Source organism: Acomys minous (assembly GCF_964271855.1).
Source record: "Acomys minous genome assembly, chromosome: 5".
Taxonomy (NCBI): domain Eukaryota; kingdom Metazoa; phylum Chordata; class Mammalia; order Rodentia; family Muridae; genus Acomys; species Acomys minous.
The window spans coordinates 61752490-61772626 of NC_140494.1; the positions used below are offsets into that span (position 1 = coordinate 61752490).

The 20137-nt window shown below is 47.9% G+C and overlaps 1 protein-coding gene across 3 annotated transcripts in view; it reads left to right on the top strand.

Annotated features, from left to right (window-relative positions):
- Positions 1-19893, top strand: part of EGFLAM (EGF like, fibronectin type III and laminin G domains) — a 171863-nt gene extending 151970 nt beyond the window's left edge. Inside the window, exons 18-23 of one of the 3 annotated variants that reach the window (XM_084781823.1) lie at positions 3115-3138; positions 4851-4929; positions 7872-8015; positions 15600-15683; positions 18447-18567; positions 19356-19494. In XM_084781823.1, the coding sequence (XP_084637949.1) occupies positions 3115-3138; positions 4851-4929; positions 7872-8015; positions 15600-15683; positions 18447-18531 (416 nt within the window). In that variant the 3' untranslated portion in view covers positions 18532-18567; positions 19356-19494. Of the gene's footprint in view, positions 1-3114; positions 3139-4850; positions 4930-7871; positions 8016-15599; positions 15684-18446; positions 18568-19355 lie in introns of all 3 variants that reach the window. The other 2 variants (XM_084781821.1, XM_084781822.1) reach the window with 2 other exon arrangements.
- Positions 19894-20137: the final 244 nt, after the last annotated feature.

Consider the following 20137-nt stretch of genomic DNA (forward strand, 5'->3'; position numbering starts at 1 on the left):
TCTTAGAAATTTTTTCCCACCAAACTATAGCACCTCTTGTAATACCATTGTAGTGAGAGCTCTTCTCATCTCAAGAAGGATGTCAGGAGGCTAATGTCCAGCCCTGTTTCCATCACTGGATCTTTCTTTCCTATCTTTCTCTGTTCTCACCACACTTTCTCATGCACCCAAGCTCTTAGCCCCTCCTGGTTCCTATGTCTAAGGGTGCTGCCAGTATTTTAGAGCCGGGACATTTCAAACTGCACAGAAAAGGTTTTAAAGCCTATGAATGGCTGGTTTGTGCATGGTATTCCCCCTTCACAGCCTGCCCAACACTTACAGACACATGCTTTCACATGCACAAGATGGGAGCTGGGGTCTGTGGTCAAATAAATTTGGATAAATCTGAGCTAAACAGTTAATAGCTGTTGCCACAAAACAAAGTTTTCACCGCAAAAGAAATGATAAATTATTATTTTGCATAGAATAATTATTATATTATATGTGATATTGTGTTTAGTTTATTCTGGAGCTAAATATGAGTGGTGTTACCCAGGGACACAGATTCAGGATACCCCAAATACCCTATTCCAATGTAGTAATGGTTTCATGCAGTATTTATAGTTCTAAAAGAAAAAGGTGATAAATCAAGATATTATTAATATTCATTGGTGGGAGCATCAGATAGGTGGGTTATGGGAAAGCAAGGAAACTTATGTTATAGATTTCAGATGCTATCTGATGACATTTTTAGCCTCTAGCCTGATGGAAGCTGGTGCTTAGTTAATGCACCCCAAGATTTCATGTGATCATCATATTTCACTTGTCCACAATCATAGAAGTTCTGATCTGTCAATCGGTGTTGTAGAATCTTTTACGTGTGTGTGCGTGCGTGTGTGTATGTGTATGTGTGTGTGTGTGTGCGTGTGCGTGTGTGTGTGCGCGTGTGTGTGTGTATGTGTGTGCGTGTGTGTGTGTGTGCACGTATGTGTGTGTGCGCGTGTGTGTGTGTGTGTATGTGTGTGTGTGTGTGCACGTGCGCGTGCGTGCATGTGTGCGTGCATGTGTGTGCGCGCGTGTGTGTGTGTTGCAGAAAACTTTAGTTCCCACAGCTCGCCCTTCTAGGGGTATTCTCAGAAGCTCTGCTGCATTTGGAGTTGCTCATGGGTGAGCACAAGGCACAGTTGTTTTTCCTGGGCTTCTCCCAGGCTACAGCAAACAGGTCACCCAAGAAAATAACTTGTTAGCTGTGACCTCAGGCCTTTGGTTCACGAGACCAGCTTGGATTCAGGTGGTGCGGAATCAGGTGAGCCACTAGATGGCGCCGTTTCTCCATAGCAGGTGGAGTTTTTCACCACACTGAAAGCCAACAACCTTGGAGGCCCAGCCTGAGTCCAGGGCACAACATTCCTGAGCAAGGCTGGGTCCTTAGGGGTCCTCCTTGCCTGAGCAATGCTCGCCTATGTAGTTCAGCCCTTGGGGTGTCTTATGCTAAACTTAGCAGATTCGTATGTTGCTGACTTGGGTGATTAGAAAAAAAATCTTTGTTTCCTTGTGTAGGAAAATAGCATCAGGAGATATAAACCCACTTTAAAAAGACTATTCATAAAAGCATGTTACTAAACATGCAAGTTATGCATACTGCTGAGAATTTATTTTTTTAAGATGGTACATCATTAAACACTGGAAACATGGGAGTCTTTGAGCTACACTGATATTTAGTTAGTTGCGGGGCTAGTTGAATGGACAAAGATTCTAATTGTCTCTGTATATTGCACCTACTAAATCAGGTTGTATAAGACCCTATCCAAAGTGCTTGGGACCAAAAACATTCCCAATTATACAGGTTTGACTTTTTTAGAGTTTGGAATACTTACATATCCATAAAGAGATATCTTGAGGATGAGACTCAAATCTAAATATAATGTTTATTTGTGTTTCCAAATAGAACCCGAAGCAATTTTCTGCAGCGTTATAGTGTGCCCACATGCATGCCATGATCTCTGCTATGGAATTTTCCAGATGTCCGCATTCAAAAGCTGTAGTTTGGATTTGGGGCTTGAATGTGCTTGGCCTGTACGCTAAAGAATTATGTACCAAGTAAACTACCCTTGAGGGGTGTGTCCACCCTGAGGGCCAACCAGCTAACAAGCCTTCTTGTTCCCCAGCCCTGAGTTATATGTACCCGAAAGCAGTGCTGCCTGTTAGCCTCCTGGATGTTGAGACACTGAGCCTGTGTCAGACACCCTCATGGACCTCTCACACCTTCATGTGAGAGTGTGGCAAGAGAGAGCTGTCCTTTCAACTCTTTACCAAAACTTTCAACTCTCTCAAGTGGGAGATTCTCTTGCATGGGGGGTGGGGTGGGGGTGGAACTTGCACGTGGGACCACTGCTCTTCGTTGGCAGACCACCTGATGGCACGAGCTTTAGCAAATAGATGTGAGGCAGTGATAAGACATTTTCATTAATACATCAGTCAGGCCACTGCCCCAAAGGAAAGAGCACAGGGAAGGCCAGGTCTACAGGTTAGCGTAAAGTATAAACATGTTCACAATAGGACTTGAACCAGGAGGGTTGGGAAATGAGCTTGATGTCACCTCAGGAGCTGGCGGGTTTGAAGGGAACAGCTTTTTTACCTGCAGGCCTGCATGCAGTGACTAGGCCGAGGGCAGCGTCGTGGAGATTTAACGGCATGGTTTCTGGAGGACGCCTTGCCCTTAGTGACTCACAAGACGGCTTGGTTTCCCGAATTGTGCCAGGGGCAGTGGGGGAATGTGTCGCTGGTTGGCTTATTGTCCCTTGATTACATGCAGCCTGAGGAAGAACATTAACAAGCAGACAGCCATTTTTCCAGGCCGAGTAGAAAGGTTGGTTGAAGGAGGGGCGGCTTGGGAGCTTGTGGTCAACGCCTCCGTAGTTCTCTTCACCCTCAACTGCAACAAGCCCACGGCTGAACAATACCAGTCGTGACGTGAAGAAACTGCCAGGGCTTCTTGCCGCAGCCAGTCCTCCACTCTATTCCTCATCCTCACGGAGCTTTGTGAAGCAGGCAAGCCTGGCTCCCAGCGATCCGTGTAGAGTACAGTGTCTGAGTGCTGCCTCTCCTCTTCTCTTTCACGCTGGCACCTGGCAGAGTGTGGGAACCATTGCCTCAATAGTAAGTACAGTAAGTCATGGAAGACCGAACCGCTTGGGCTCCTGCCAGAGACTGCCAGCTCTGGCCAGGCCGTGAGCACAGCACGGCCATCAGCAGGCAGAAGGGAAACGGGGTGAGTGGGAGTGGGCATCAGACACGCCAGCCCCGGATCTGTGGTACCTGGGATCTGCCTTGCAAGTGGACCCCCCAGAGAGTGCTGAGCTAGGGCGGCTAGCTGGACTTAGCTCCAGGAGACAGCTGCCTCCTGGGGCTCTGTTTGCAGAGCTGACTTGTGACAAGGACACCGTGGTCATCTCGAGGAGTCCAAAAAGAACAATAGGATGGCTCTTGGCCACGGGCCCACAGGCAGGGCCAAAGGCAGCAGCAGTGGGTCCGGCTGTACCTCTCACCCTGGCGCCTCTGTGTTACATTTAGCCCAGGACCAGACTCCTCTGGTGGGCGCTCTCCTGTTCTTTCCCCCCCTCCATTTTCAGGCCAGCAGTGGTGCTCCCAGCCCTGGGAGCTCAGTCCTCCCTTTCTGTTTCTCTGCCTTCGCTTTTCCAGTTCACGGCGTCTTTCTCATTCTCTTTTTATGTTTAAAAATCAAATTTAAACTCTCCCCCATTGTACAACTCATGAGATGATACATTTCCTTTCCTGGATGTGGCGCTCTTGTGCCTTATCTTCTCTGTATCAACCATGTTTGAAGCTATAATTGTCTCCTAAGCTAGTTTTTCTCTCACTTTGCACACTTCCCCCCCCCCATGTGGGACATACTCTACTTTGATTTTTTTAAGCTGTTATTTCTGTATCTTTCCAAAGAAGAAGGAGGTACTGGGGTTTCTCGCAGAAATCCCCTCCCCACATCCCGGCACGTGACACCGCACATGCCTGTTCCTTTGATGTATACTAAAAGGTGATTCCTCAGGGAAACTAAGCGAGGAGAAATGGGGAGGAAGGAAGTTCATTTCTGAAATACTGGAAAGTGAGAGGTTGGCAGGGGCCAAAATGAGTCTGGCCCCCTGGTTCGTGTTCTACTGTGATCTTTGTTGGGGAGGGGGTGGGGTAGGGGTATGGGTGGGGGTGGGGGGGGACTTAGGGTGGGGGGGGCTTAGGGTGGGGGTATGAGTGAGGGTGGGGTGGGGGTGGGGTGGGGTGTGGACCAGTCCTGGGCCCTTCCTGCCATGTTCTTTGTGCTTCTTTGAGAGTTTGGGGCTTTGTGAAATCTCACCCAGGATGTGACGTTCAAGTGGATAGTAGAGGCTTAGCCATTGGATGTCTCACTCTCTATCAGAGCTGGGGGTTTTGGAAGACAATCCCTAAGTAAAGAATCCACTGAGCCTCGTTTGTTGATGACTTCCTCTGCCTCCTTTGGCAAAACTCCGGGGTTATCCCCCAGCTGCTCTCCACGTGGCTCAGGCTGTCCTCCAGCTTCCAAAAAGAGCTGGGGACAGTTCAAGTTTCAGCGCATTGCATTGCAGAGCCTTCTCAGTGGGGCCAAGGCTGTGGCCGCCAGCCCCAGGGAAAGGAAAAGGGAGAAACCACTGCCAGACCACTGGGCCAGGCTGTCCCGAGCCAGGCCAAGGACGTGCATGGCCAAGAGCAAGGGGGGCTGACAAGCTGTCAAACGTCATAGTCCACAGCTAGTCTTCCTGCCATCCTACTGCCATGTGTGTCGGTGTAGAGGTCAAGAGGGCCACATGCCTTATAACCTCCATTCTCTGCTGTCTCAGCCATTACAGAAGCCATCGAGATCCCACAGTTCATCGGCCGCAGTTACCTGACGTATGACAACCCAAATATCCTCAAGAGGTAATGGGCCAGCATAGCGGCTTGCTTATTCCCTGCATGTCATCTCTCAGCGTGACTCCTAGAGTTAAGCTGTTGTCTTCCATGCCAGATGAGAATTCTCCCCATGAGGGCAGGGGAAGGGGAGGGGCATATGAAATAAACATAGAAACAAGAACAAAACAAATAAACTAAACTTGAAGGCGTTGGTTTTCTAGCCTGTTGCGTTACAAGCACTCTAAACCTTTTCTGGTCAAAGGTCCTGGAAGAATGTGACTTGCCCCTGGGGTTTCCAGTGTCTCAGTTTGAGAGGCAGAAGGCATTGGATGCTCCTACGGCTGGAGTGTGACCACATCGTACATTCCCACCTCCGACCTTAGCAGGACCCTTAGCTCTCTGCTATTCCATGACATAGCCTACATAACTGCCCCAGGGTCACCCGTGCAAGGGTTCAGCTGCTCCCTAGCAGACACTTAGCTCAGAGCCACTTCCTGCCAGGCCTGCACCTATGTCTTCAAAGGTCAACTGTCCGTACAGTGAAGATTGCTCACTTCTCTTCATGTGAACAGAGGAGCAGGATATAAGGACAGAAGGCATGCTACAAATGCTCAAGTTACAGCTTTTAGTCCCTGGAGGCAGGAATGTGCCAGAGCTCCAAGCAGCCTGCAGATGTGGCAAGGATGGGGGTGGCTCTTAAAGAAACTCTTCCTTTCAGTAAAGCTTGTTGTTGGCATCTTCAGTTTGTCCCTCAGTCCTTTGTCATCGGTGATGTTCATCTGTCTTTCAATCACCAGCAAAATTACTCTAGACGTTTCTTTCCCCTTTAGCTTGGGTGCATACTAAAAGATGAGAAATCTTTAAGGCCACCCTACTTTAGGATAGGACTTAGGGTTTTTGAGAAACAAAACTGATTGAAAGATCCTTCTCTGGGTCATTTGGGGTGACTTAAGCCATATCGGACTATTTTAGTGGTTTGAATAAGGATGTCCACCAGCGTGTCAAGGGTTTGAATGTTTGGTTCCCAGTTGATGGACAGCTTAGGAAGGACTGAGAGGCGTGGTCTTGTGGGAGGAGGGAGGCCCTGCTTTGCTTCCCTGATCACAGCTTCTGTTGTTGCCTTAGAGTGAAGATTTAGGTGAGATGCAATTCCAGGGCAAGGGGTACCCTCTTCCATCTTTGGCTCCTTCCTACCGATGGTAGAAGGTCATTCAGTCCCCGCAAAGCAGAGCACTATGAAAGGAGGCCACGTCTTCAGCCTCTAGTGCTTAGCCAGAGGCCACCACCAGTCAAGGGGAGCTTGAGCAGCAGTGACAGTCCATGGAGAAGCCTCAAGTCAGAGCAACTCTACTGCAGTGCTTGTGTTGGCGTGTGTAGGCAGGCAGGTGTTTACCTGGGTGAAGGTATACAAATGGAAACGTTCATGATCTTTTCAGTTTGATGCCTTCAGAGGGCCAAGCAGCATAAAGTCAGCTCAAAGTGTCCTAAACAGAAAGCAGACTCAGTGAAACAAGTGCAGTCTTTCAGCTGAGCTGTCAATCCAGAGACTCTGCTGATCTCATTCATATGCCTGCCGTGGTGCCCTTGGCATATTCCCTAGCAGCCCATGGGACACTTGTGGGCAGTGTCACACTGGGCCAACGTCCCACAGAAGTGGAACAGACTCTTCACGGAAGAGAAGAGGATTTCCACGGAGTCCTCGCTGTTAACTGGATAATCAGTTATGTGTCCATTCCCAAACCAAGCATGGATGAGAGCAACCGCATTGGCGTGAATGGCTCACACCGCCAGTCTGTATTGCCAGGGGAGGGACAGAGCATGGGATCAGAGCCAGAGACTAACAGAACTGTCCAGGACTGACTTGCCTGTAGCTGGCCTGGTGGGCCTCCTGCATGAGGAAGACAAGCTCGGTGCCTTTCTATGTAGATCAGACTGTGGCAAGCCTAGATAACCTCCGCCCCTGCCTCCCCCCCACCACCACCACCACCAAATTCACTACTGAATGCTCCCTACAGCTCTGTAATGAGATATGAGGAGAAAGCAGGATGGTACCACTGATGGGAAAGGAGGGAGGACCCACTTTCTTCCCACTCTTCTTACCAGAATGGGAAAGAAAAAAAAGCAACTATTCCATGCCCCTTGCTCTACTGTGTCACTACTGTATACGCCCCACCTGAGCTGTGCACATGGTACTGGCCAGCTTGGGAAGATCTGAAAATCTAAACTGCAGACGCCTTGGCTTCAGGCTGTCCTAGTGCCTTGCTGATGGAAATATTAACTTGTATTTCCTCCTGCCTTACCTTTCACTGGAGACCCTTAGGCCACGTCCCATAAATGCTGATATTTTAGCCGGATGCAATTCTAAACTAGCCTTAGGGACTGATAGGCTCACCAAAGCCTGGGGGGGCTCTTCCCAGAGATACATGCAACCCCAAAGCCGTCTTGCTGGATGCCCACTGTCCTCAGAGCTTCCTGTGCCTTCCCCTAGGACTTGTCATGGCACTCTTCCAAGACCAACAGTCACTCCATCAGGTCACCTCCTTTGAGGCCCCAGGCCTTGTCTATCTCCCACTCCAGAACTGCCCCAAGGACAGTCACTGGTATCCATGTTGGCTTTGCACTGTCACAATTACAGCCGAGAGAAACTGCTGAGTCAAGCCCTGTGACAGTTGGGAAGCCCACGTTCTGCTGTAAAATGAGGGGCAGCTTCCCAGGAGCCAATGAATAATAGGGTAGGAAAAGAGAAAGCCACCCACCTGGGACTGTGACGTTGGCCAAAGTCTTGCTCTGTAAATGCTCCCTTGTAGGACAGACGCTACTGCTCCATGGGCATCCAGGACTTCCGGGAACGGTGCATCTGGTATGGGCAGTGCTCCTTCTGTTCGCCAGGTGCATGTAGATGCAGGGGGAGATGCCACCGAACAGTTGTTTGTGGTTGATTTCACTGACTCCGTGTGCATCTCCTCCAGGGTGTCCGGATCAAGATCCAATGCGTTCATGAGGTTTAAGACAACCGCCAAGGATGGCCTGTTGCTGTGGAGAGGAGACAGCCCCATGAGACCTAACAGTGACTTCATTTCCCTGGGCCTTCGAGGTGGAGCCCTGGTATTCAGGTAACTTCCTCCCAAGCTGTCTTAAGAGTGTCTTGAAGTTCTCCCCCTCCCCCAAACAGTGCAGACTATGTTGCACAGTGACGCAGGAGTAAGCTCAAATACACTCTTCTGTAGCGGAAGGCTCCAGCCTTGGTCCAGCTTCCCCGGCTTTTGGTTTCCAATAATGACATCTATGCGTCTGAGGCAAATTCACATCACTCCCCATTTTTGCCAGTTTAGTCCAAGTTTTATTGGACCGTTGTTATATTCATTCATCTACAAGCTGTCTCTTACTGTGTTCAGGCAGCCATGGCACACCAGAGTAGCTTCAAAGGAGACCGTTTCCTCTCGGGCCCTCTGCACAGCGATTCTGTGCCCCTTGCTCTAGTGTGTCCCTGCTGTACACTCCCCACTTGAGGACTAGAAGTAGAAGTGGTACTGGCCAGCTTGGGAAGATCTGAAAATCTAAATGGCAGGAGCCTTGGCTTCAGTCCCACCTGCTTTGCCGAGGGTCTGTAGCCTCGGGATGCGTGCTGATTTGTGGTGCTCTGCTGAGAGAAGGAAATGGAGATTTGTGTCTCCTCAGAGCAACCAAATATCTGAATCTTCTTAAATACTCAAGTGGCACTAATAAGGCCATCCTAGAGGCTCGCTCTTTCTTTCTTTCTTTCTTTCTTTCTTTCTTTCTTTCTTTCTTTCTCTCTTTCTTTCTTTCTTTTTTGGTTTTTGGTTTGTTTGTTTGTTTTTTGAGGCAGTGTTTCTCTGTGTAGCCTTGGCTGTCCTGGACTTACTTTGTAGACCAGGCTGGCCTCAAACACACAGAGATTCATCTGCCTCTGCCTTCTAGAGTGCTAGGATTACAAGTGTGCACCACCACGCCCAGCCAAAGCCTCATATCTTAATTTTTTAAAAATGTGTGTGTGTGTGTGTGTGTGTGTGTGTGTGTGTGTGTCTGTCTGTCTGTCTGTGTGAATAGATACTATTTTATTTTATTTTTGAAGCAGGATCTCACTGTGTGGTCTAGGCTGACCTGGAACTTTTCTATGTAGAGCAGGCTGGTCTTAAATTCACTGGGCTCTGCCTGCTCTACGTCCCTAGTGCTGGGATGAGAAGCAATTACCATGCCCACCCTGCAGTTCTTATTTATTTTAAATGAATTTATTTAGCTCTCCAAGTTGTCAACTGTATGGCTAGGCAGCAGTTAAAGAATTCCCTGACTGGGTGGTGGTGCCTTTAATCCCAGCACTTGGGAGGCAGAGGTAGGCGGATCTCTGTGCATTTGAGGCCAGTCTGGTCTACAGATCTAGTCCCAGGTCAGCCAAGGCTACAGAAAAGAAACACTGCCTTGAAAAACAAACAAAAGTGAACACTTTCTCCCCTTCTCCTTACTCTTTTCCCTTTCCCAAATGAGTGAGAGCTCAATTTCTGAAGGGTAGGGATTATCTTGTTAAATATGAAAACTAGGGCGTCAGGATTGTAAAAGGTGATTGCCACCAAGCAGGGGTGCCCTTGTGGAACTGGTTAGAAATGCCAGTTCCCAGGCCCCAACCTGATCTGGCTGCACTGTAACCATTCCCCGAGGAGATTCGGTTGTCTGCTTTGGCTCTGGGTCCTTTGCCCCATAGGCAGGTATTTGTTAAGCTTTTCCTTTTTCTGGTACCTGCTCCATCTGGTGAAGATCCCTGAGTGCTCCATAAATAGTGAAGTCTGACTTTCATACAAACTCTGGTGCCCCGTTTCTGACCACGTCCCCTTGACGGGGAGGACTGGTGGCACTCAGAGGAAGGATAGCAGGTCACCAAGAAGAGACTTGATACCCTATGAGCATATACAGGGGGAGGAGGTCCCCGTCAGTCACAGACATAGGGGAGGGGAGTAAGGGGAAAATGGGAGGGAGGGAGGAATGGGAGGAACAAGGGATGGGATAAGCATTGAGATGTAACAAGAATAAATTAATAAAATAAAAAGAAATTTTAAAAAAGCAACTGAAACACAGAACCGCACCCCCCCCCCAATAGTAAGTCAATCCGAGTTGTAACAAAGGAGAGGGTGCTGACCCACAGACGTGAGGGAGACTTAATTCCGGGGCTTCCGTCGTGTGCTGGGGATGTTGGGGTTACTGGCAGGACAACATGAAACTTTATGATTTGAGGAAAAGTCATTTTGAGAGGACATGTGACTCCTCTAACGCCACACCTGCTCTGTGACTCGGTCTTGTGCCTGGGGACATTGCGGTGGTGCCGTGTGGCTCAAGAGCAGACACTGACAGGTGAGGAGTCACTCATCTGCAGCCACGCCTTCTCCCGGGACCTGGGACCCCACCGAGGCTCCCCACTCTCCTGCCGCCACAAGGTCAGACGACTACAGAGTTCTTCCCACCCGGTCGGCTGGCTGCTTCAAAGCCATTTCTTTGTGGTTTTCCTGTGGTTAACCTCACTGGGCCTCAAGTACTTGATTGTGCCCAGAAAAGGGAACTGAATCAGGAGCTGAGTAGGGGGTGGGGCGGCCCAGCTCCCCCTCAATTGCTAGCTGAATTCAGTGCATGGAGACTTGAGAAAACTGGCCACTGGTTCCCTCCCACCAGCTCTGCTCTCGCCTCAAGCCCTGGAGGAGACCCTGCCAGCCCCTCTCACTCCTACGAGCCTTTTAATAGCGACTTCCATCCTGGACTCAGTCACGGCCTAAGTGACTGTTTCCTGAGTTGCTGAAGTTGTCCCCTGCTTTCTTGTTCTCCGAGTAAGAGACACTTCCAGGACCCAGGATGGGGTAGAGCTGCCACCCACATCAAGAGCTACCTGTTGCTGCCCACTGGGCACTTTCATCTGGGTAATGACCCTACCACATCCATCCATGCAGCACAGATGCATGGGAAGGCTAGGCTGGGCTGCAGGCAAGCAGGATCATGATGTAGGCGGGTAGTCTAAAAAACCCAGCAAACTCTGAGTTGCCCTCACTGGGGAGCTTGTTTCAAAGGTAGGTCCTGGGTTTGCCCACCCCCAGGTTCTGATAGTGTGGGTACACCCAGGGATCTTATTAGCACCCAGCACCCCAAATATTCTAGAAAGCACACCCTAAAGGATAGAGTCTGACGTGGCTTCGGGGCCCCACACACTTGATCCCTCTGCATGGCTGTGTGGTCTCACACAAATCTCCTACCTTCTCTCAGCCTCTGTGAGAGAAAAGGCCGGGTTGGGAGGGGTTTGTGGGAAGGTGTGGGGGAGGGGTTTGTGGGAAGGTGTGGGGGAGGGGTTTGTGGGAAGGTGTGGCTGTGCATGCCTTCTGAGATGGAGGTAAGGAGATCTGGACCATTCTTAGATTCATGATGAGTTCTACATGAGTCCTTGTCTCAGAATAAAAAATAAAATAATATTTAAAAAAAACCAGAACAAAATATTCTGGCCTAGAGGAACTTGAGCTATTGAGGCCCAGAGCTGTCCGCTCTTCTCCAGGGTGCACAAACCCACTCCTAAAGTTGCAATGTTTCGAACAACAACAGGAGAGACATCCTGAGGGAGTAGGATGCGCTCTAACTTTCTACCCTCACCCAAATTCAGATCCCGTGCTAACTTGCCGCTGAGATTCCTGCCAGGGGATAGAAGCAAGCAGAGCTCTGGGAGTCTTGAGCCGAACACTTTAGGAGCCAAGCTGAACACACAGAGAGAAAGCAAAGCGCTCATCTGAAGTGAGGGTGGCGCTCGGTTTAACTGTGGTTCGTTTCGTTCTAGTCTGTCATCTGTGGGAGCTTTATGAACGTCACGTGACACCCTTTCCCACTTACGTTGACTCCGTAACACATTCAGGCACCAGAGAAGAAATCTTACATTAGCAAAGTGCCTTGTAACATGGTTTAAAGGGGACATTACTGAAAGTGTCACCACATGAAGGCCTGAAGATATCTAAGTAGTTTCCAAGGGCCAGACCCAGAGCCACTTCTAGGTGGCGCACTTTGGTGGCTGGCCTGTCCACCATTGGTGCACACCCATGGCTTAGGACAAACGATTTGTAGTAGCAAGAGTTGGGGAACATTGACAGAGCAAGCAGGCAAGCATTCAGTGGTTGATTTAATGGCTTGGTGGAGAGGCATAATTTCTGTGTAGGACACAGCTGCTCAGTAAATAGCCTGGGAGTTTTTAAAATATGTAGAATCAGGGGTGCTAGTCTCAGCATGTGGGGGGCAGAAACAGGAAGGAGGAGTTCCAGACCAGCTTCAGCTACATAGTGAGTTTGAGGCCTTGTGTATGCTGCATATAAAACAAATAATCCAGGCAAAGTATGAACAGATGGTTCTGTGCAGGACCTGAAATTATGGCTTCAGGGCTGGAAAGTTAGGTCATGAAGAAACTAAATGAGTTGTCACACTTACATGATGGCAACAATTTTTGTCTGTCAGATTATTTAAGCTCCCTTGAGCATGTCTGTCCTTCCAGTGAGTAAGAGGGCTACTGGTTTGCAGAAAAGCCCACCCTTATTTCACCTGGTTCTAATACAATGGAACTGTTTTAGTCACAGACACCCTGAATGGCACATTCAGGTGTGGCTCCCTGCACTTATTCACAGGGACTTGGACATTCCCAACACCTCAGTTATGGGTTTTTCAGCTGGAGTCCACTCCCTTCTAGGGCTCCCCTCCCAGAAGAGACCTCAGGAAGTTAGCTCCTCAGGGTGCATTGGCAGCCTCCTGAAGACACCTCACCCAGCACAGAGATTTTGGCATGGTGGCTTTGTTTAGTTCCTACTGCACATTGCTGTTAGTTAGCCATTCCCATGGTCCTTCTGGGAAAGCGTCTTGCCTGTATTTGATAGAATTAGGCAAAGCACCCTAAGGCACAGAGCTGGTAAGATGACGAGACTGGGGATCCAAGCCGGTCTGTAGAATCGAGTATCCATGCTCAGTCACCCAGGCTATTGCTCAGCACGGCTGCGTGCAGGGATCCCCCAGCTCTGTCTGCTTCACGTTCATTCCTCTTGCAAAATTATTACATTCATTTACTCTCTCTCTTACCCTGTGTGTGTGTGAGTGTGTGTATGTGTGTGAGTGTGTGTATGAGTGTGTGTGTGAGAGTATGTGTGTGAGTGTGTGTGAGTATGAGTGTGTGTGTGTGAGTGTGTGAGTGTGTGAGAGTGTGTATGTGTGTGAGTGTGTGTGAGTATGAGTGTGTGTGTGTATGAGTGTGTGAGTGTGTGAGAGTGTGTGTGTGAGTATGTGTATGTGTGTGAGAGTGTGTGAGTGTATGTGTGTGAGAGTGTGTGTGTGAGTATGTGTGTGAGTGTGTGTGAGTGTGAGTATGTTTGTGAGTGTGTGTTTGTGAGTGTGTGAGTGTGTGAGTGTGTGTGAGTATGTGTATGAGTGTGTATGTTTGTGAGTGTGTGTGAGTGTGTATGTTTGTGAGTGTGTGTGTGTGAGTGTGTGTATGTATGAGTGTGTGTGTATGTGTGTGAGTGTGTGTTTGTGAGTGTGTGTGTGAGTGTGTGAGTGTGTGTGTATGTGTGTGAGTGTGTGTTTGTGAGTGTGTGTGTGTGTGAGTGTGTATGTGTATGAGTGTGTGTGTATGTGTGTGAGTGTGTGTTTGTGAGTGTGTGTGTGAATGTGTGTGTATGTGTGTGAGTGTGTGTGTATGTGTGTGAGTATGTGTTTGTGAGTGTGTGTGAGTGTGTGTGTGAGAGTGTGTGTATGTAGATTAGAGCACAACTTGTGGGAGCCAGTTCTCTCCCTCCATCATGTGAGTCTTGGGCCTTGAATTCTGGCTTCCAGACTTCATGCTTTACCCTCTAAGCAATCCTACAGGCCCAGGCTCTTCTCTTCATGAAGCACTCGGCTCCCACATAAGGAATAAACACAAACCCCACCCACTGGCTATTGTATAGGAGACACTTGATATGGGAAAGTGGGCCAGAAATGCTTTGCGGGTCTTAGGGTCGGAGTGGCAGCTTTGTCCCATGGTTTGGTAAGGCATCGCACTCGCATTCTTGGCTCAGTGCTGTGGCTGTGTTGCTTCTCTGAGACTCTGTTATGAAATGAACGAGCTATAGAACTTTCCCTGGGAAAACCAAGTGCTTTCTATTCTCACTCAGTTCTCAGAACAAGGGTCTCTAGGAGGAACCAACATTTCAGTTCAGCCTTCCTTTCCCCCTACAGCGTGTAGACAGCTCCCCTCTCACAATGAGAGCTAAGCTGCCCCTGTGGACCACACTCTCTGGAGGTCTGAGCACATGGTCTGGTTGTGTTATCCGGGCAAGGTCTAGGCAGTTGGCCCCTGCCCAAGCTAGAGTAGTTATTCACTAAATGTGTGCTGGAAAAAGTTAAATTAGAATAATGGTGTGAACAGTGGGTTTAGAGGACCATTTCTCTTGGGAAACATACCCATGTCTTCTGGTTCCTTTAGCTTCAGAGTATCTTTGAATTGAGGTGCTACAAAGTAGGTCTGATCTTACAAGCATGGGACAAGAAGTTCAATTTTATATCTCACATCTATGAATTCAGGCAAATTATCTTCATCTCTTTGGAGTCCAGTTTTCTTTACAATGTTGGGTGGGTTTTTTTTCTTTCTTTCTTAAAGTGAAAAATGGTTAGTAGTTTCCCACGACTTCTGTAATAAAGTACCATGAATTTTATAACCTTAAAAAAATCAATGTTTGGCCAGATGTAGTGGCACATGACTTTGATTCCAGTACTCGGGAGGCTGAGGCCAACCTGGCCTATGAAGTGAGTTATAGGACATCCAGGTCTGTTACACAGCAGCAGCAGCAAATCAATGTTGTACATTTCTGGAGACTAGAAATCCAAAATTCAACAGGATGCTAGAACTTCTTCCTTGGCAGGACCGAGGGGCTTCTGTCAGTGGTCCTGCTGCTGGGTGGCACCCTTTGGTGTTTCTAGTTACTATATGAGTAGGTGTAGCTTCTGCCTTCATCACCTGCATCTCTGTGTCCAAATGTCTTCATGTAATGGCACCAGTTATATTGATCGAATTTGTCTCTCAGTGTGGTTTCATCTTAACTAATTGCATCAGACCCTCTTTCCAAACAAGGTCATATTATTCTAAGGTTCAGGGTGGGCAGAAGTTTCAGAGAAACTGTGTGCAAGCCGGTGCCGATTCTCGTTAGTCCCAGTACTGTAGCTACGGATGCTTCCATATGTGGGCCCCAATGACCCTGATGACCTTACACTATATGAAGTAAAGCCGTCACAAAAAGACAGCTGTGCTGTGACTCTACTTAATTGTGTATCTGGATTAATCAATGCTAACAAGTAGAAGGGTGGTGCTCAGGGCCTAGGGGAGAGGGAAGCTAAAGGTATTCGTTATTCTTCTTGCAAGATAGAAATAGCCTAAATGTTAGTTACACTGAATATTCTTAATACTACCAAAATGTCCACATAAAATGGCTTAGATGGTAAAGTTTATCCTGCCACAGTTGAAAGTGTAAAATGCCATTTATTCATGTACTAAGCTGGAAAGGGACTACCTTCTGTGCCAACCTTGTTACTTTGGCTTAAGGACATTGCATTCTGGGTGATATTTTGCAGTGAGAGCCACTGTGAACGGGCAGCTTCCTGTACGTCCATGTTTCATTGTTTCTTTCATTGTTCCTCCCTAATACCCTTAGCTACAACCTGGGCAGTGGTGTGGCATCCATCACGGTGAACGGCTCCTTCAGCGATGGCCGGTGGCACCGAGTCAAGGCTGTCAGGTGAGCACCTGGCCAATGAGCACCGGTGAGACAGAGCCAGGCTACAAGAGGGTGGATGTAGGCGGGCATGGTAGTGCATGCCTTTAATCCCAGCACTTGGGGAGGCAGAGGCAGGTGGATTGCTGTGAGTTCGAGGCCAGTCTGGTCTACAAAGTGAGTCCAGGACAGCCAGTGCTACAAGGAGAAACCCTGTCTCAAACAAACAAACAAAGTCAGCATTTGTTGTTATAGGTGGAAAAACACCTTTAAGTAGCAAAATTGGGGTGGGGTCTTAAAGTCTCACAGGATGAAAACTTGAGTCTGTGAAGACCTTGCATAGGCAATCCTCCCCTTTAAAAGAATCTTATCTGAGCATTAGAAGTCACACATGTTCACCTAGCCCCTGTGCCCTCCCAATGCCAGTCACCATCCTGACTTTGGATCAACTTTGGGCAGATCATTCTTGTGACCTTATCATTTTACCATGTGTGTCCTCACTCCTAATAATACTTCTTTAGAAAAATGAAAAGCAGGTCCAAATCAGCAGTGCCAGTACCGCATGCTAAATGAGTCAACGATGAAAAGGAGTTGACTGGAGGTTTTGATTGCAGTTCCCTGATTGTACTGTAGCCCTTGCTGGGGAGCAGGCAGGCAATGGCTACCGTGAGGCCTGGAGGCCGTGGGGGCTCAGCATTGTCAACACCCTCTTCTGCTCCCATATAGGCTGTGTTAAGACCACTCTTATTCATCCCCCTCCTCTGACCATGGGGCCTGCCTTGGAAGGCATGTAAAGACACAGACACAGACCTGGTGTCTATCTGCTGCCAGGCAGCCCACAAAGTCCACAAAGTGTGTATGTAGGGATTTCAACGAAGCCCAAACTCTAGTCATTGAAACAAAAAACAAAAAACAAAACAACAACAACAAAAAAAACAAGTGCTTTCCCATAATGCATATTTACAGGTTTGGATCTCAATTTTGTTCTTCTAGAAAACAGGTCAAAATGCAGGTCAAAACACTCCCAAGCATTCAGCTTCTGAGTGGCTCCTTTCTCTCTCTCATTTACAAAAGAGGTTTCACACAAGCATCCCCAAAGGGATGTCAAATGGTTTAGTTCTCAGCTCCAGCCACATCTAATCTCAACATCTGCCCCCCACGAACACCAGGGAGTATACCCTACTTATATCCTTGGGTCAAAATGGTTGGTAGAATATTCACACACGATAGAAGAATTTAAACCTTCATAATTATTGTGATTTGATTATGTAAACAAAGATACACAATGGACCAGACCCTTCCTAGACATCTAAGGAAACAGATGTTAAATGCATTTCCCAAAACTATATAAATTGCTGTGGGCAGGACCTAGCTCAAAACCATTTCTGTTCCACCCCTGAGTGCAGCCCACACACAGGGATTTCAGATGCTTGGGAGCAGTAGTGTAGTGGAACGTTCCCTCAGAAGACTTCACACGCGAGAACATCAAGCTTGGCATGTGAAGATGGCTTCCTTTACATAGCCTCTCCTAGTGACATCATTGAGCTCATTTTCAGTATCTCTTGGACTACAGTGAGGGCTGAATAGGAGATGAGGCCAGAAGTTGGGGGGGGGGGGTTGGAGTATCTATGCACATGTTGTAAGTTGTGATCAGACAGGCCTGGTGGGAAGTGGGTCACAGTTATAACTCTCACATATGGCAAGAAGGACTGGGTTGACATCTTCATCCTCTATGGAAAGCTCCAGGTCAGAGACAGTAGAATAAACAAAGAGGGGCTCTGTTTTGTGCACTGTCCTGCTTTGGATGATTCTGGTCTTGCAAGCATGACCTAATAGTGTAGAGAAAATATCTCAGTTATTCAACATCTTATGCCAGATAGTTTAGAGACAGTGCTTTATAGCAGCTCATATTCACAGAAATTTAAGATCTGTATTTTTTTCATTTTTGTGGGAAAAAACAATCGTGTGATTATATGTGGATAACCCTAGCAACTCTCCTTGGCCAATCCTGCCAGAGCAAGATGTGGATCGGGTGCTGTACTCTGTGCTCTGCACCCATAGCAGACGGCATCCACAATAACTGTGGAAGTTAATCTTAGTTGCTACCATGTCCTATAAGGATGCTAAGCTTCATGGATTCACTCACTGGTTCATCCGTTATTATGAGCCATACAGCATTCAAGATGCTCGAGACACATCATTGAGGAAAACCAACTCCTGGCCTTGATGGGCTTCCGTTCCCTATGAGACAACAAAAAATAAGGAGCAAACACAATGCAGTGCATCATGTAGCTTGGAAGGTGACTGCACTTTTTCCCCAGTCTAAGATGCCATTGATTAGGAGGCAGGGCTTTAACTCAGAAATATAACAAATGAAAATGTGCTCATAGTTAATGAGATCAAGTAAGCAGGAATAGTTTAAAGTAGTGAGAGGTGGATGGCAGTGCAAGCAAGACAAAATGTGAAGGCTGTTACCCATCGTAGCATCCAGGTATGAGGGAGGTAAAAATCCATTTTAAAATGCAGAGGCCACAGCAGGAAGAAATTCATGAAAACTCAGTGAATGAAGCGATGGTATCAGGAAGTGAGCCTGGATTGGGTCTCACTTCCCATGGGCTAGCAGTGTGTGTGTGTGTGTGTGTGTGTGTGTGTGTGTGTGTGTGTGTGTGTACTCATGCTTGCATGGTGACAGCCTGAGTGCTTAGCACACAGTAGGTACTTTTATACTTCTAAACCTAAATGATTGAACTAACTCCAAAGATGATAGTTCATTCTGTTTGGTTTCAGTTTACTTTGCTTTGCAGGGATGGCCAGTCTGGAAAGATCACGGTGGATGACTACGGAGCCAGGACAGGCAAGTCACCTGGCATGATGCGGCAACTCAACATCAACGGGGCTCTGTATGTGGGTAAGTGACCTTGACCATCTGTCAAAGCTTTTCCACCTTTTCCTCATTAGACCTTTATTTGTTGCCCTGGGGTTGTGTGCTCCACGGGGTCAATCAAATACCTGGAAATCAGGAAGCTGTCTTCCATGGTCTGAACTTCTGACTCAGGCTTGAGGCGGGCAGGAAGGGACTCACTCACATTGCTTCTGTGCTCTGGAGTGATCCACCAGGAAAGCCACGCTTTACTTGTTTATAGAACAGGGGCCTTCTAAATATAGCCACAGGAATTCTCTCCGAGGAAGGAGGATCCGGCTGTGTGTCCCCACTCAGAATAGAATGAGCAGAATTCCTATAAATGGCTAATAGTCTCCTACACAGACAGAAAAGGAAAAGCGTGCGTTGGTACCATTTGTGTTTTCTGTGTGAGCTTAATTAAAAGCAGCCATGATAGCACCTGTTGTTAACATTACACACCATTTGAAAACCTGCTGGAGAGTGATTTGCTTTGAAAGTTGTCAGCTGAGCTAGAAATCATACCTGAGCTCAGTTTTTGATGCCTTTGGAAGTGGATTCAATTGAGCAAAACCAATCTAATATGTGTGATATCCTAGACAGTTTGTCCTTGGCCAGGGGACATTCGAGTGGACCATAAAGAATTGCATCTGGTGACACCTCTTCTTCTTGTCTCATTCTCTCTCTCTCTCTCTCTCTCTCTCTCTCTCTCTCTCTCTCTCTCTCTCTCTCTCCCTCCCTCCCTCCCTCCCTCCCTCCCTCCCTCCCTCCCTCTCCGTCTCTCTGTCTCCTTGCAGGTGGAATGAAAGAAATCGCTCTGCACACGAACAGACAATACATGCGAGGCCTCGTGGGCTGCATCTCACACTTTACACTGTCCACCGATTACCACATTTCCCTTGTGGAAGATGCTGTGGATGGGAAAAACATCAACACTTGTGGGGCTAAGTAGCACGAGCTGGCCTTGCCCAAGGGACATAACCTCTATCCTGACCATCCCAGGGGCCCAGAGACCCTGCCTGATGCTGCACACACAGAGAGGTCTGGGAATCAGGTGTGTTCCTTCTCCTCAAGGACAAAGTCTATTCTGGTGGAAGCCAGGATCGAAGGTCCTGTGTGACCTTCTCTGCAAATGCTCTGTGGACCAAACACAATGGACTACTGTGATTAGGAGGCGTTGGACTTCGTTGTTGAAAGTATAGAGTCTGAGAGAGATCATACGTCAATGCAATTCCAGAAACTCTCTACTGTAATTCAATGGCTATGTTGCATTAAAAAGAGTGAAGCAAGACTAAATGAAAGAGAAAGAGAGAAAGAGAGAGAGAGAGAAGGAGAGACAGACAGAGACAGAGAACCCCCCATATACACACAGAACAATATTAACATACTTCTGCCCCTCCCTGACTTATGACACTAGCAGAATGACTGTGTGACCCTGAACGTCATACTTCCAATCTTGGCCTATGGATTGTGTAGATTAACCCCTTCCATTCCTCACTGGCTGACTTACTGTGCTCTGACTAGTCCATGAAAATAAAGTCTGGAGGGGATAATAAACCTAGAATCATAATCATACTGT